We start from the raw sequence: 16666 nt of genomic DNA on the forward strand, positions 1-16666 counted from the left end.
TTTTATCGGTACTTAGATTTTTCTTAAAAACCCATATGTTTTTGATACATAAATTTCCGTTTTAATGATTTAAAATAGTCATATGGTCACCGACTTCGTTTTTTGTCTAAAAATCAATCTGTTACCTAGTTGTAGTGAAAAACGTCAAAAATTAACGTTTCAAGGCCTGCAACGAAATGAGGTGACGATTATTTTGACGTTTTGTGGCATTTTTTTTACAAAGAACACGACTTTGAATGATATAAAAAGAAGATGTGGTATGATTGCCAATGAGACAACTCTCCACAAGAGACCAAATGACACAGAAATCAACAACTATAGGTCACCGTACGGCCTTCAACAATGAGCAAAGCCCATACCGCACAGTCAGCTATAAAAGGCCCCGAAATGACAATGTAAAATTCAAACGAGTAAACTAACGGCCTAATTTATGTACAAAAAGTTAACGAAAAACAAATATGTAACACATGAAAAAACGACATCTACTGGATTACAGTGGTTGTCGTTACAAATGAAGTTGGTGACCATATCATATTATTTTAGATCATTAAAACGGAAATTCATGTATCAACCACATATAGTTTTTTTTTTTTTTAAATCTATGTATATGAAATTACAGATTGGATGATTTTAAGACATATTTAAGGAGGTTTTTTGCCGATTTCATGAGCTTTCCCTATTTTGGAAGAATTCAATCAGTAATGTTACGGATGATAAAAGAGATAAACGCATTATTATTTCGATTTTCGATTTCCGATTTTCGGTTATAGTTTAACGAGCCAAAAAATTAATTCAGTATTTGCTGAATGTGCGAGTAATCTATTTACAACTGGACGTCAATCCCCTTTAATTAATCAAGCCTTTCTTTGGAGTAGATACACCGTTCCGTTGTCTAAAGGCCACAAAAAACCAAAACATCATACAAATATTGGTTTTATTTTTTTTAACATGAGCATATATGATAATGAGATGACTTTACAAATGTAGATACACTGATGAAATTAGTGGTACTGGAAAACAAACATTTGATAAATCCCGTACCTATTTTCCTTTGGAATTTTCGAAAGCAGCTTTTCTTGTGAACAGTTTAAAATTTGCAGAAATAATTGCATCGAAATTTTAACTTTTGGTTTTGTTGTACATAATAAAATGCAAGCCATTTGAAATAGCTTATACTTAGAAACTTATGCATCATCCATTTTATCTGAAGTGCTAGTCTGCAAATGGAGGTTCAAAAAAATATAACCTTCCTGCTGTCAAATTTTGGCTGTAAAACATGGTGATTGCTGATAATGACACACTCGCTTGTCCTGTGAACACAGTTATTTTGAAGTGATTTTTTTCAGACAATACATGCAAATTTAAAACAAAATCACTTACGTTTTCTAAATACTATTTTTGCAGTAGTGTACTACTTACTTATGTAATATGAAAGATATTTCCGAGTGTATCACTAAATCATAAGCGGCACAAAATCCCAATATAGAACGATTTTCAACTGGATCTTCCAATTTCTCCATTCTCCTACTAATTTACATCTAACCTTTTAAGAAAATATTTTATCTTTTCAAAAATTATTGACATTATTTTCTCATTAATTGGAAAACATAAATTATATGTAATACGCTATTTTAATTTCCATGACAGTTGCATTAGATTTTCATTAACGTTGAGAATTGTTCCATTAACCGTCGGATTCTACCAAACGTTTATCAATAATGTTATATCAATAACGGTATGTATTAAACTTATTCCTTTTTTAGTCAAAAGTATCCTTTACATTGATCTCATATTACTCGAAATGTTTTATTATATACCTAAACAAAACTAAAGGGATAGTTATAAGGTAAAATGTATAACAAACAGTTTTGGTAAATGATTATAAAACAAATATAAAAATACATTTATACATCATGCACATGGTCATTCATACCTTGACACCTTCTACAGTTGAAGCTGGTGATAACTTTTTCGAAATTTTAACAGATCCTGAAAAGAAAACTTATCGACTTTTCACTGCTAACTTACTTTAGTCAATTGTAACGAATTATGCTGGCTGTCAAAATATAATAGTTAAAGGTAAAATAACTAATAAAAATTTACAACACTGTGTTTTTTTCGATCAAATAAAAAAATCGCTCCCGACGGAAAATCTAAAAAAAGAGTATATATGATACAAAACGATCGAACGATACCGGTACAGCAATGCGATATTTTGTAACAAATGTATCTTCACATTTTATATCATAAAGTTCTGCTGTCTACGAAAAGTACAAATATTAAAATAAAAGGATTTGTTTTTATATTTCGGACATACAAAAATTGAACATGTTTTATTTTCCAATTTTAAGAAAATACTATTTTTTTCTAATGTCACCTTTTATACAAACTAAGACGATAATAAAAAAATTAAAAAAATAAAACAAATCTTTGCATTGGTACCTATTTCAAACATCATCGGCATGATCGGATCAAGAAAGAAACTAAACAATCAAGATAAAAAACGATTCAAATAAATCGAAACATGAGTATGCTAAAATTAGAATTACAAATTCTTACAAATAAGAACCAAAATATTTTTAAATTGCTTTTCCTTCAATAAAATTGCCATTTCACGAATAACTTCTTTTAAGAATTCAAAATTTCATACTAATTTCTCCCGATTTTCATTATATGGAGTCTAAAACTCTATATTATATAATTCAATGTTGATAAAGATGTGACTTTTACGTTATTTCTATTAATTCATGATATAAGCGGTTGAAGGTTACCCTAGAATATATAAACTTAACTGTATTTTGTAAAACCTTTCGTAATTTTTGTCTTAAATGCTATGCAAGTGCATTCTTTATTTTGCCTTTGAATTTTTTTTTATTCGAACGTCACTAACTAGTCTTTTGTAGACATAACGCTCGTCTAACGTACAGAATTATCAGCCTGGTATCCTTAATGAGTTTGTTTGAAGAGAGAATATTAAAAGAGTTTTTTAAAGTCAATCGACTGAACAATTGAAGCATAAATTCCACTGCCTATGGATAATGAGAATTTATTGAAAAAGTCAACAAGTTACTTTAAAACAAAGCAATTAAAATACCATTTGAAAGAGTTGTATAAGGCTTCACTACAGAGAGCGTGGCAACTTCCATTACACTCTAGGCATAGGATGGTATGTCCATATTCCGACCGGGTATGGATGTACCTTAATACATCATCCACAGCTACAAAGAACGATCAATATAACAATACCAATAAAAGTTCATATCTAATTTATTGTCAAACGTTAGTAGGTTGTACTGTGAGTATATCTTGTTACTACGTTAAGATTTAACTAGTTTGTATCATAACAGGCGATCCTCGTGATATAAAAACTCATCCGAATATCTACCTAATAGTTTTGAACAAATGAAAATCATCAAATATTACCAACATGAATAATAGTGAAAAAAACACAATTTTCTCTAATTCAAATTTAACCTCAAAGTGGTACTTTAAAGCGCGGAGTATTTTCTATTACGTTATATATACATGTAGTTGGTTAGTGTGGCAAAATTGTAACACAAATGGCTTACTAACTAGAAAAGGCGATCATTAATTCCTTTTTGCTAAAGCGATAATAGTTGATCTAGTTATAATCTTATTTACACATTGTATGTACAAAACATCTTATTGAACACAAATAATAAGCCAAATGCAAATGCATGGATGAAGTTCTTGTACATAATTAAAGGTATGTGGCGTCAAATAGAGGACAGATTTACTAGTAGAATTTGATTGCCCTTTGAAGCTGTTCCCAAAAGACAACATCGCCGTACTCATCATTTGCATACTCAATATATGATTGACAATGAACCAGTTCGAGTATTTGAAGTGGAAGATCGCAAGCAGAAATTTGCTCGTAAAATACTAGGAAAAGAATGTTCTCACAATTGCGTTCATAGATACTCTCCAATTTAGCCATATTATATTCGAACATACACCAGTACGAAGCTAAATAATTTGAAGACATTATGACAACTGTTTTCCGGCTGTTATGAATTGCGGATGTAATATTAGTGGCGATGTCATTTCCGGGTAAGAAATTCCGCCTGTGCAAGCACAATTGAACTCCACCATTTTTCTCTAATTTATGAAGAAGTTTATTGTGGACAAATGTGTGATCTTCGTTGGCATATGACACGAAAGCATCATACATGTATTGTCTCTCATCTTTGTTGTCGGACTTATATTCGTGGTCATGCCATTTGACTTTGACCATGTAGTAAAGATAGCGTAGTTGCCATCTGTATCTGTAAATGGTACCAGCACAAAGAATAAAAATAAACATCAATATTCCTGTCGTAAATCCAATTATTATACCTTCATATGACATACATTCCTTTTGTATGGTTTTGTAAACTTCTTTATGGTTTTGAAGAAGACTGGTGGTGTTTTCTGAAGTTTTACATTCGTATTTCTCCCGACGATGAAGATTAGTATGTGTGTTAATAACCTATTTGACGAAAGGCAGAGAATCACAATTACATACAAGATTATTTCCACCTAGATCAATAGTGAGATTTGTATTAATTTCAGCAATCGAATCCAACTCGTTCATGGCATATTTACTCAGGGTAGATATTCTATTATTCTGTAAATTCAAATACATGAGCTTTCTCATATGAGAAATTTTAAAGTTGATACCATCAATCATATTTTCACTGAGGTCTAATCTTACTAAATTCTGTTGCTTTTTAAAAAACAGATTTGGTATATTGGCTATTTTATTTTTAGAGAGATTAATGTGAACGACGTTCTAAAGATTCTGAAATATTTCTCCATCGACATCCGTTGGTAAAATGAGTCCCAACAGATTATTTTGAAGCAGTAAATATCTTAAGTTGATAAAGTCTTTGCTGAAAAATATCTTTGAAACATTAGAACAAAAGTTCGACGATAGGTCTAAAACTGTCAGGTTATTCACATTAGTTATTGGGCCTGTCCACGTGTGCAAGATATTGTCACTACAATTAAGATTTGTTAATTCATTTGTAATGAAACCGAATTTTGGTATTTCAAATTTCATTTTGCTTGACGTGAGTGAAGCTTTTTTAAGTTTTCTTGGTACTGGAAGTCGGGCAACTTAATGATCAAAGTTCATGTTCTTGAAATCGAAACGTGGAAGATGATAAGACAACCAGTTGTTTTCAGAGTTCATAGTAACAGTATTTTCTTGAGGTACACATGCCTCTACGTAAGATTAGAGCACATTGTGTAAAGAAGAAATTTCTGAAATATCTAAAGATGTAATTTGTAGACTAACTAAATCAAAGAGGTATTTGCCGAAGGAAAAGGCGTTGTCCCTTACATTTACACTTTCAAAGGATTTAGGAAAGTATTTCGCCGCACCATATTCTAATCTTAATAAGGTTTCCAGCGGCTTCAAAACTAACAAGTGATGTATTTCTTAAATTCCGAATGTGGGAAGTCTTCAGCATTGTGCTCATTTCGAAAGTACTATGAATATAGTTTACTTTCAGGATTTTGATTGCGATATATTGTAAATCTGTGGTTATGTTTTCAAGCGCCGAGAATCTCAAACATGTATTAAAAAAGAGGGACGATAGATACCAAAGGGACAGTCAAACTCATAGATCGAAAACAAACTGACAACGCCATGGCCAAAAATAAAAAGACAAACAGACAAATAATAGTACAGATGAGTATTAAAAGAGACATAAAGCTCCGAAATATTTTTCATACTTTTAAAAGTTCCTTTGTAGATATATTGTATTTTGCATTTGGACAGATTAATATGGATTATTTGAGTGTAAGTGTAAGTATATTCATTGTGCAATTACCAGTAGAACCGGATAGATATAAAATTCTTAGGTGATTTAAATATATAAAATTTTCAGTAAGAACCGCAATTTTGTCAGATACATAATCCATCGACAGCGATTCTAGTGTCCGAAGTCTCCATAAATCTGGCAAGAATGAAGTGTGGAAAATTTTTTTTTCATATTCAAGATCTTCAAGTTCTCCAAAAAATAAAAGGCTGAACTTTCAAACGACATGTTTTCATATTTCAAATCGTTGGCGCTGATATCTAACGAGAGTAAATTTTTGAGTCCTTTGAACGAGTGTTTGCGTATTTTACTTATTCTATTGAAAGACAAATCCAAAAACTTCAATAAATAATTTCCTTTGAAAATCCCATCTTCTATTGTACTGATATCATTATTTTGTAGCGATAAATCTTGAAGTTTGTTTTCTAATCTAGGTATACGAGGTAGATTTTTGTCTGAACAATCCGCTTTAAGTTCTTCTAAACCAGGAACGTTTTTGCAAATGCAGGAACTAGCGAACTGACATTCTTCCCATTCCTTCATCTCATGGACTCTTTTATTGTTACAACTAGCTTTAAGTATAAAAGCAGCAACCAGGAAATAAGAAAGTTTGATGGTCCCTGCATAGAAAATATGCCTAATAAAGAATTGAATTGTCTTAGGTAGATGCGATGTTAAAAAAAATGATATTCAATTGCGTTACGAAGGAAAATAAGCTATACACTAATTGAATGCAAATTTTCAAGCTAAACTAGTTCATTGATGCATACAAATCATATAGTTTGGAAATTTGTCGAGCAGCGCCTGCATACGGAGTATATACCTCCTAGTTGATACGATATTCCCGGACTTGTATTTCCTATCATGATTTCCTTGATAGAGGATTGCTGCTCACAAGGAAGCTATTAAACCAAGAGTTCCAAATGGTGAAGTTGAAATCATCCCTTCGTAAATTTTACGGACGCCATCACGAGTTATTTGACCGTTATGGAATAACCGTTTCACAGATGAAATGTTCCTTATGTCGTAACTACAATATCCTTCCCTTTTCACGAATGTGACCTACTGAATTAGACTATTTACCGGATTTGTAATAACATAAGCGACACGACGGGTGCCACATGTGGAGCAGGATCTGCTTACCCTTTCGGAGCACTTGATATCACCCCCAGTTTTTGGTGGGGTTCGTGTTGCTTAGCCTTCAGTTTTCTATGTTGTGTCATCTGTACTATTATTTGTCTGTTTGCCTTTTTATTTTTGGCCATGGCGTTGTCAGTTTGTTTTCGATCTATGAGTTTGACTGTCCCTCTGGTATCTTTCGTCCCTCTTTTATGACGTTTGTACATATTCAAATATTCATTTATACATATTACATTAGCTGTATTTGGCAAAATCTTTCGGATTTGGGGTTCTCAATGCTTTACAACTTCGTACTTTATTTGGCCTTATAACTTTTAACATTTTTTATTCGAGCGTCACTGATGGTTTGTTGATTGTACACATACATAAATGAGTTGGTCGTAAATATCGTTAGCCTCTTGTGTAATATGCATACTGAGCTTGAGGTGTATGCTCCAATACTTTTAAAGATTACTTTCCACCTCGCTTTTGTTATTCATCTTTTTTAATCAAAATCATAGTTTGAAATAACTCATCAAATATTCAGGCTTATAATGTGTTACGCTAAGTGAAAGTTTCCTCTATATCAGGCTCATTAATGGAACCCGAATGAAAACAGTTGAAAGGTTAAATCAAATATGAGCTGAAGAGCATTGAAAACAAAGATTTATGAATACTGTTGCCTTATATAGCTAAGGCCATCTATGACTGGTGGTAAAAAAAACCATAGTGTTTCAATCTAATCAAAATTTGATAGACACAAAATTCACAAAACAATGTCAACACAAAAGGACTCACAACTAGGCCGGTGATACCGTCTGAGACGAAATTGCAGCAGCATGAGAGTACATTCGGGAATAATATAAGTTAGATGTGGCACGATCGACTATAGGTCAACATACGGCCTACAATAATGAGCAAAACCCTTACCGCATAGCAAGCTATACAAAACTTCGACATGACAAAAGTAAAACCATTCAAACGAAAAAACTAACGACAAGTTTCATGTACAAAGCGATAAACAGAACACAAATATGATACACAGCAACAAAAAAACAACCACTGAATTACATGCTACTGACTTGGAACAGGTAAATACAGAATGTTATAATTTTAAAAATGTTTGCGGTTACCCAACCCTCCCCTGCCCTGCGACAACACAACATAAGATCACACTATACACATCGGTTGAAATGGGTCAGACTACTCAGATCGGTACAAAACACAAAAAGGACTATCAGAAGACTATTCACAAGTTACTGATCTAAGAGTATTCGCAGTTACTGAAATCTAGTTCATGTGACTATTCCACTTATGGAATCTCGTTAGAGATTTATTTTATAAGGTTTCAGTATTTTTGTCTTTAGGGATTTGGTGTTTATGACGGATCTTTAATATTCTCTGTTCAATGTTTTCCAACTTTTTTTGAACCGGTGCCATTTAGAGCAAGAATAAAATATAGACACTTGTCTTTAGATTGTTGCAGAAAATATTTGACCTCTAGATATGTCTTTTCCGATTTGCTGTCTCCAAGAACATATTTCTTTTGTATCCATTTAGTATAAATATATATAGCGTAGTTGTCGAGATTAAAACAGTTATGAACAAAAGACGTTCTTAGTAATAAAATTTAACAAATATAGTTCCATTTGGAATCTTTTCAAATGATTATAAATTGTAAAAGGTGCTTAGGATGAGTCTAATAGCGCCCGACACCTCAATATTCAGACAGTTTATTAGTTGTTTAACTCATTATGTAAGTGCCTGTTCCAAGTCAGAGTATGTAATTCAGTGTCTGTCGTTGGTTCTAGTTTGTCGTATATGCTTTTTATCAATAGTTGTGGCATAAATCAGACCGTTTTATTAATCATTCGCTTGAATTGACAGAATTGATAAATGATTCATTGGGATGAAAAAAAGGTTTGTAAATGTTATTTTGGGATATCTCGTTAGAGATTTATTTTATAAGGTTTCAGTATTTTTGTCTTTAGCGATTTGGTGTTTATGACATATCTTTAATATACTCTGTTCAATTTATTCCAACTTTTTTCTTGAACATGTTGAACCGGTGCCATTTAGAGCAAGAATAAAATATAGACACTTGTCTTTAATTTGTTGCAGACAATAGTTGACTTCTAAATGTCTTTTTCCCATTCGGATTGTTGTCTCCAAGAACATATTTCTTTTGTATCCATTTAGTATAAATATATATAGCGACCTTTCATCGTAGTTGTCGAGATTAAAACAGTTATTTACGAATCTTAAAATAACAACAAAAATCATCAACATCAAATTTATATTTGAACATAACAAATAACTTTAAGAAACGATAGTTAATAACTAGCTTTTAGGCTTCGAAAGACATAAGGTATTGTCATTTCTAAATTATCTAAATCTAAGATATACTTGTTTTGTGAGCATTAAACTCTACTTTTTCGTGGCCAAGCTAATTCAGTTATACTAACCCGCGTGGCCTAACAGTTTTTATGTACATTTGTGTCGGGGTATGTAAACAATTTTTTATGTGTCATTGCCATTCCATTTTTGCTTTATGAGTTTCCAGCTCTTCTTCTTTGTGGCCTATTGTATGAGTATTCACACTTCAATATATCTGTTTCTTGAGTATATCTGTTGCCGGGTTAAACTAGTTTCATGATTACTCAGACGTACCTAATTGCTTTGCGAGAATGTTTTCGGGTCGGTTAAAACTAGTCTTATGAGTCCTGACCTGCACCTAAATGCTTGTGAATAATCAACTCTCCCTCGTTGTGTTCGATCGCGAGTAACTTTGTGAGTAGTTATCCATGACTGTATTCGTGACTACCTTTGTGACTGTGTTAACATATTTTATGAGAACTTACATGCACCTAATTGTTTCGTGGGTATCTTTGTTAGCAATTAAATATTCGTTTGAATTGACACAAGATAAATAATTAATTAGGATAAAAAAGGTTTGTAAATGTTATTTTGGGATATCAGAGGTTTGTAAAAGACCAGCACTTCAGAATTGCCTTTCAAAAGTATCAATTAACCAGCCAATGATACATCGCTCTAACACCTTATTATTATATTAGTTCTTTCGATCAGATACTCCTTTTTCGACATGTTTCTTACAATAAAATAATCTTGATTTGATCAAGGGATCAAGGAATGTTTTTTTTTCTTGCTCTGATTATGTAACGGTTCGTGTTCCACATTTACATATTCCCATATATATATATATACATATCTCACCTGGTCATATGCCCAATATTATACTTAAATTCAGGATAAAGTGTTCATTGATAGTCAGTCAGTTAAATGATAAAAATGTGGTGGGGTAACCTTTGTATTTTCTTCTAAAGAAATATGAAATTAAACATGATAAGTCATTTATACATGAATTGTATAAAATTACATGACATCCGTTGGAAAACCACCTGTCTTGTATTATGTTATATAACGTTTGGGCACGCTTCTCAATTCAATTTACACATAACGTGAGTATTAACTATTCAAGGAGGAAGTTTACAGAAATGGTGTTAATAATTTTTGCGTCATGGTGTTTTAGAAAATGTATCTGCAGAATATTAGATGTCCACAATCCTAATCATTGATTCTGGTGATATATGAATTTATCAGAAGCACAAACATTGCAATCAAAACATGCATAAACACCTAGATGGAAGGGGGGTGGAGGGGGACGGTTCAGATATCCTTCATTTTTTTTTCTTCAATATTTTAGACTTTTTCCTCTGCTCCTTGTGTGTTGCTCCATTAGTATCTTTTCTGTAAACCCCATTTAGGCTTTCTTGCAGAAGTTTACATGAGTATGTATATTGTTTCATAATTCTGATATTCGTGTTTTTCCTTTTTATAGTACTGGTTCGATACCGCTGCTAATGTGCCATTTGAAACCGCTGGTTGTGTGGGATGTGTAAATATGCAGCCAGTTGTTGTCGAAAATGATAAGTATTATACTGTAACAGTATTCAGGAAGGCTATTGGCTATTTTTACATTGATAGAACAGTGTCTATTTTGAAATCATCATTCTTTTATCATTAGCCGGATTTAACTTATAACGTTGCATTCTGTCAAACCATTTTCTATAATTTCCCTATATAATTTGATATAATCAGAAATGGCTAAGTCTAGTATTTGCATTATAACCCTCAAAATAACTCTGATCAAAATATGAAATAACAAGGTACACATCGTCAAGTACTGCAAAAAGTAACTATGTAAGCTTAGTTCTATTTGCTCAAGCAGTCAGACAGAAATAAACGAAAATAAATTTCAATATGTTAAAAATCACAAACATCTTTGAAACTGAATAGATGATATTATGATAGAAAAGTTCAGACAACGAAGCATTCAATAAGAACTTCTTTTAAAGTAAAAATATAAAAAACGGAAAAACCAGTTCTATTTCTGTACCATAAGTGCTTTCGGAATAGTTTAATATTCCACTAAAAATACATTTATATCAATTGTAGACATCCTGTTTATTTAAATTTTCTAAAAAAAGGACATTTAAAATAATATTTTCTTGTGTGAAAAAAATAAATAGATCAATATCAAAAACAAAGATACTTTTACACAAAACAATCTAACAAGAAATTTTTTTAATGAGTAGGATAACATCATTCAAAATTCAAATTCAAAACAAGATTAGTATAAGAAATTAGTCATAATCCTGTTACACAAAGTTAAAAAAACAAAATGAAATTTAACTCATATTATTAAAGAGCATAACTACCTTGCACTAATCTCACGTTTATCAAAGGGTCTGGATTATGTATCCATAACAGAAAATAATGGATCAAAATATAAAGAATGGCGAAAAATAGATCACACAATAATAAGCAATTCAGACTAAAATAAAATATAAAGGATAGAGAATAATGAGTAAAAACATAAAGAAAAGTAAAAACTGGCAACAAATTTCGAAATCATTTTAAATCACGACCCCAGTGCACACCCACTTTTATTATTTGTGCTTAACTGGCATGTTCAGTTTAACTTTGTGTCATCTAGCTTGGGCGAACAGCTGTATGTCCTCTAGTCAAAGGTTTTCTGCAGGGTAGGACGGTCAAATAGAAAAGTGCCTGAATAATGTCAGGTGAAAATCTGTTAAAATCATTTCATATGTTTAATTCGCCACTGAGAAAACTTCATCGTTTTGATAAAACGAGTTGCAAATTGTTGTGTTTTTTTACCAGTTAAGGATGTCCGCTACTCTGTTTCAAAATAACAAGCTTTTTAAAAGACTGTTATAAATTGATAGTAAATAAATAAAGGAACTAAAAAAGCAGAAAAAAATGAAGGGTCCGTGTGCTTGTTTTCGAGATATAAGCCATTGAAAATTTGGCGGGAAATAATTCTCTCTAGCCTTTTCATACATTTAACATTGGCACCCTTTTTCTTTAAAAAATTATGAAAAAATAAAAAGGATTTTATAGCATTTTCGAATATAGCTTTTCATACTATATGTAATAAAATTATGAAAAGAAAAGTAGGGGTTAGCGGGGAATATTTTTTAGTGTCAGTACATGGATAACAGCAGAGGATTCCGAATATCTGGCAAAAATTCAAAATCAAGAGGTGCGAACATCCTTAAAACGCAGTTATTATGTTTTCATACCGATTGTAATTGGCACGACCCTCTTCTCCCTTAGGTCTTCATAGAAAGGTTATCATACTAATGAATACCTTTTTTATAATAGAACTGCTGATCGTTGACATGTCATAACAGACAAGTGTTTTTGCTGCAAAATAGAATCACAACAGACACTGACACAACAGTGAGATGCTGTTTGGTTAAGAAAACTCTTTTGTCATATGTTGTTTTGTCGTTGAAAAAAACATAACATTTTTGTTGTTAAAAAAAAACACCATTTTTCGTGGTTTCCTAAACAGCAAAACTATCCTTTTGTTTAGATTATTAGAAGAAAATAAATCCATTCTATCATATAATTCAAATTTATGAAAAAAGATAAAAGGAGCATGATTTTCAAAAAGTAAATCTTCCTTGTTAGTAGCTTTAACAGACACAATTTACAGAAAACAAGTCAAGCAATTCAAACACAATCTCGTATAATAAAAAAGCAAAATGAGGTTGTTAAATTTGATGTATGCCTTTTTGTGCTTCTTTGTTACATTTGTTTGTTTTTATAGTGATTTAGGTGATAACACAATGTTGACTGCTGTACCCCTATTTTTGACATTTTTACCTATTGTGTCTGTTTGTTTTGTTCCCGCATCGTTGTCAATATTATGGAATTTGATGCGACTGTCATACAAGAGACAGGTTTAGCTAGATATAAAACCAGGTTGAATCCACCATTTTCTACATAATAAAATGCCTGTACCAAGTCAGGAATATGGCAGTTGTTATCCATTCGTTTGATGTGTTTGGCCTTTTGATTTTGCCATTTGATTAGGGACTTTCCTTTTTGAATTTTCCTCGGAGTTCAGTATTTTTTGTGATTTACATTTTCACATGTACATTCTGAGGTTAAATGGATGGTTTAAAAATTTATCTGGCGTCCTTCAAATGCAATTGGCCTATACCCGTGGTAAAATACAAATAACCTGAATTTCAACTAAACAGCCACATTATACTTTGTTTTCACTGCTCCAATATGTACCCCCATGTCGTAAGAATTATAAATAAATACGGAAACATACAAACAGAATAGATGATACAAATTTGTTGAAAGAACGATTTCTTACATAAAAATCAGATTTATTAAATGTGTTAAGTAAGTAAGTAGGTAAATTATTTACACAACACATTGTCGTCGGTATCAAACTATTTGAAAAAACCTCCATTGAATATTGTTTCAAATAAATAAGCTAGAGACTGCTAGTCTAATATATCAGGTGGCAAATGAAAACCCATTGAAGGAATATTAGAAAAAAAAACATAAAACTACAAATGTAACAAGCAATAAAAAAATATCACTGAACGTGCATGTCTAGCAATGATAGTCACTCATTAGTAAACCTACGTTTCTTCTTTTTACTTGAAAATCAAACGATAATAATTGCAATTATTTAAAAGGTGATCCTAGTAACATCAAACTTGACAGAACAAAGATCAATCTCAATACTATGTGCAAGAGAATATCATCCAATCGTACACAACCGATAGTTGCTGAAAACAAAACAATCAATCGTGCAGATCTCCTATCAAAAAAACTTCACTGTTTTTTTAAACGCAGTGTGAATTTAACAATTTTCGCATATTGAAGAAATAATTTTAAGTAGATACACACAAACAAGAAGCCTTAAGCATGCATTAAGGTCTGATACACCCTAAACTAGAATGTAGGGTCGAATCCAAAACGGATTCATCAGGAGGATTTAATAGCCCTTTTAAGCTGTTCCCAAAAGACAACATCGCCGTACTCATCATTCGGATACTCAATGTACGATTGGCAGTGCACCAGTTCGAGTATTTGAAGTGGAAGATCGCAAGCAGAAATTTGCTCGTAAAATATCAAGAAAAGGATGTTCTCACAATTACGCTCATAGATACTCTCCATTCTAGCCATATTATATTCGAACATACACCAGTACGAAACTAAATAATTTGAAGAAATTATGACAATTGTTTTTTGGCTATTGTGAATTGCGGATGTGATATTAGTGGCGATGTCATTTCCGGGTAAGAAATTCCGCTTGTGCAAGCACAACTCAATTCCACCATCTTTCTCTAATTTATTAAGAAGTGTATCGTGAACAAAAGGTTGATCTTCGTCGGCATATGAAACGAAAGCATCATACATATATAATCTCTCATCTGTGTCTGATTTGTATTCGCCTTGGTGCCATTTGACCTTGACCATGTAGTATAAATAGCGGAGTTTCCATCTGAATCTGTAGCTGATACCGCCAGAAAGAATAGAAATGAACATCAATATTCCCATCGTAATTGCAATTATTATACCGGCATATGACATGCAATCCTTTTGAAGCGTTTTGAAAATTTCTTCAGGGTTGTGAAGGAAAATGTTTGTGTTGTTCGACATTTTACATTCATATTTTTTCCAACCATGAAGATGAGTAGGTGTGTTTACCATCCATTGGACGAAAGATAAAGAATCGCAGTTGCATACAAGATTATTGCCACCAAGATCGATTGTAAAATTTGCACTTGTTTTGGCAACCGAGTCCAACGTGTTCAAGGCATATTTACTGAGCTTCGATATCTGATTATTCCTTAAGTTCAAAAACATAAGTTTTTTCATATGAGAAACTTTAAATGTGATATCTTTGATCATGTTTTCATTGAGGTCTAAATGTTCTAAATTGTGTTGCTTTTTAAAAAACAAATTTGGTATATTCTGAATTTTGTTTTTAGACAGATTAATGTAAACGACGTTGTTCAGATTCTTCAATATTTCACCGTCACTATCTAGCGGTATGACGTGCCCTAAATTGTTGTCTTGTAATAATAAGGTTTTTAAATTATTGAAATCCGGACTGAAAAATGATTTTGAAACATTTGAACAAGTGTTCGATGATAGGTCTAAAGATGTCAGATTTTTTACATTATATACTGGTCCTGTCCACGTATGTAAGGCATTGTCACTCAAACTAAGATTGTTCAGTTCATTTTCAGTAAAACTCACATGTGGTATTTCATATTTCAGTCTGCTTGATCTAATTAAAAATGTTCTCAATTTTCGTGGTACTGGAATTTTTAAAACAAAATTCGAAGATCTTTTTTTCATTCTTTCAAATAATGTAATTATCTCATACAACCAGTTGCTATTGGAATTAATTGTAACAGTATATTCTCGAGGAACACACATCTCTAAGTAGGTTGTTAGCACATTGTGAGCGGAATAAGTATGAGAAAAATCAACAAAAGTGATATGCATCGCTAGTAAGTCATTCATATATTGGCCAAGAGCAAAAACGTTGTCCCTAAAATCTACACTTTCAAGGGACTTAGGAAAATATCCTAATGCGCCAGATTCGATGCTTTTAATTCGATTTCCAGCTGCTTCGAACCTGATAAGTGACGTATTTTTCAAATTCCTAATGTGAGAAGATTTAAGTACTGAAGTCATTTCGAATATACCATAAATATAGTTAACTTTGAGGACTTTTATTGCTGATTGCATAATATCTGTGGTTATATTTTCAAGAGCCGGAAATCCCAAACATGTATTTAACGAAACATCAAGCTCGGAAATGTTTCTCATATTCGTAAACGTTCCATTGTAAATATATTGTATTTTGCATTTTGATATGTTTAGATAAGTTATTTGAGGCAAGAACAAGAATGTCTCCTCCGTAAGTATATTCATTTTGAATTTACCGGTAAAACCAGATAGATCTATAAATGTTAGGTATTTCAAATACACAAATTTTTCATCGAGAATTGCAATTTTGTCTGAAATGAAATCCATTGACAAAGATTCAAGTGATTGAAGTTTCGATAAATCTGGTACGAATGAAGTGTTGAAATTTTTTTTCAAATACAAGCTTTTCAAGCTCTTCAAGAAATAAAAAGCTGCATATTCAAACGATATCCTTTCATATTTCAAATCGTTGTTGCTGAGATTTAAAGAGAGTAAATTGTTAAGTCCTTTGAACGAGTTTTTTCTTATTTGTTTTATTCTGTTAATAGACAAATCCAAAGACTGTAATAAAATGTTTTCCTCGAAAATACCATCGTCTATTATACTGATGTTATTCGTTCGGAAAGATAATTCTACAAGAACGT

General features: G+C 32.0%; 1 protein-coding gene across 1 annotated transcript; it reads right to left on the reverse strand.

Moving 5' to 3' along the window:
• Positions 1-11666: 11666 nt before the first annotated feature.
• Positions 11667-16142, reverse strand: LOC127705565 (toll-like receptor 4). Its single transcript, XM_052209893.1, has 3 exons — positions 16019-16142; positions 15128-15625; positions 11667-11713 (listed from the first exon to the last, which is right to left on the reverse strand). The coding sequence occupies exons 1-3, from the start codon at positions 16140-16142 to the stop codon at positions 11667-11669; spliced, it is 669 nt and encodes a 222-aa protein (XP_052065853.1).
• Between the last annotated feature and the right edge of the window lie 524 nt (positions 16143-16666).

This window comes from Mytilus californianus, unplaced genomic scaffold (genome assembly GCF_021869535.1).
Source record: "Mytilus californianus isolate M0D057914Y unplaced genomic scaffold, xbMytCali1.0.p SCAF_6, whole genome shotgun sequence".
NCBI lineage: Eukaryota > Metazoa > Mollusca > Bivalvia > Mytilida > Mytilidae > Mytilus > Mytilus californianus.

Bases quoted from the DNA above. Each gene is read 5' to 3' on its own strand.
- LOC127705565 (XM_052209893.1), bottom strand. From the start codon at position 16,142: ATGAGAAACATTTCCGAGCTTGATGTTTCGTTAAATACATGTTTGGGA. The intron at 15,626-16,018 runs GTATATTCGAAA...TAAAAATTCCAG, and splicing joins CAAAGTTAACTATATTTATG to TACCACGAAAATTGAGAACA. The intron at 11,714-15,127 runs GTAAATATGCCT...TACATAATCCAG, and splicing joins TAATCAGATATCGAAGCTCA to ACCCTTTGATAAACGTGAGA.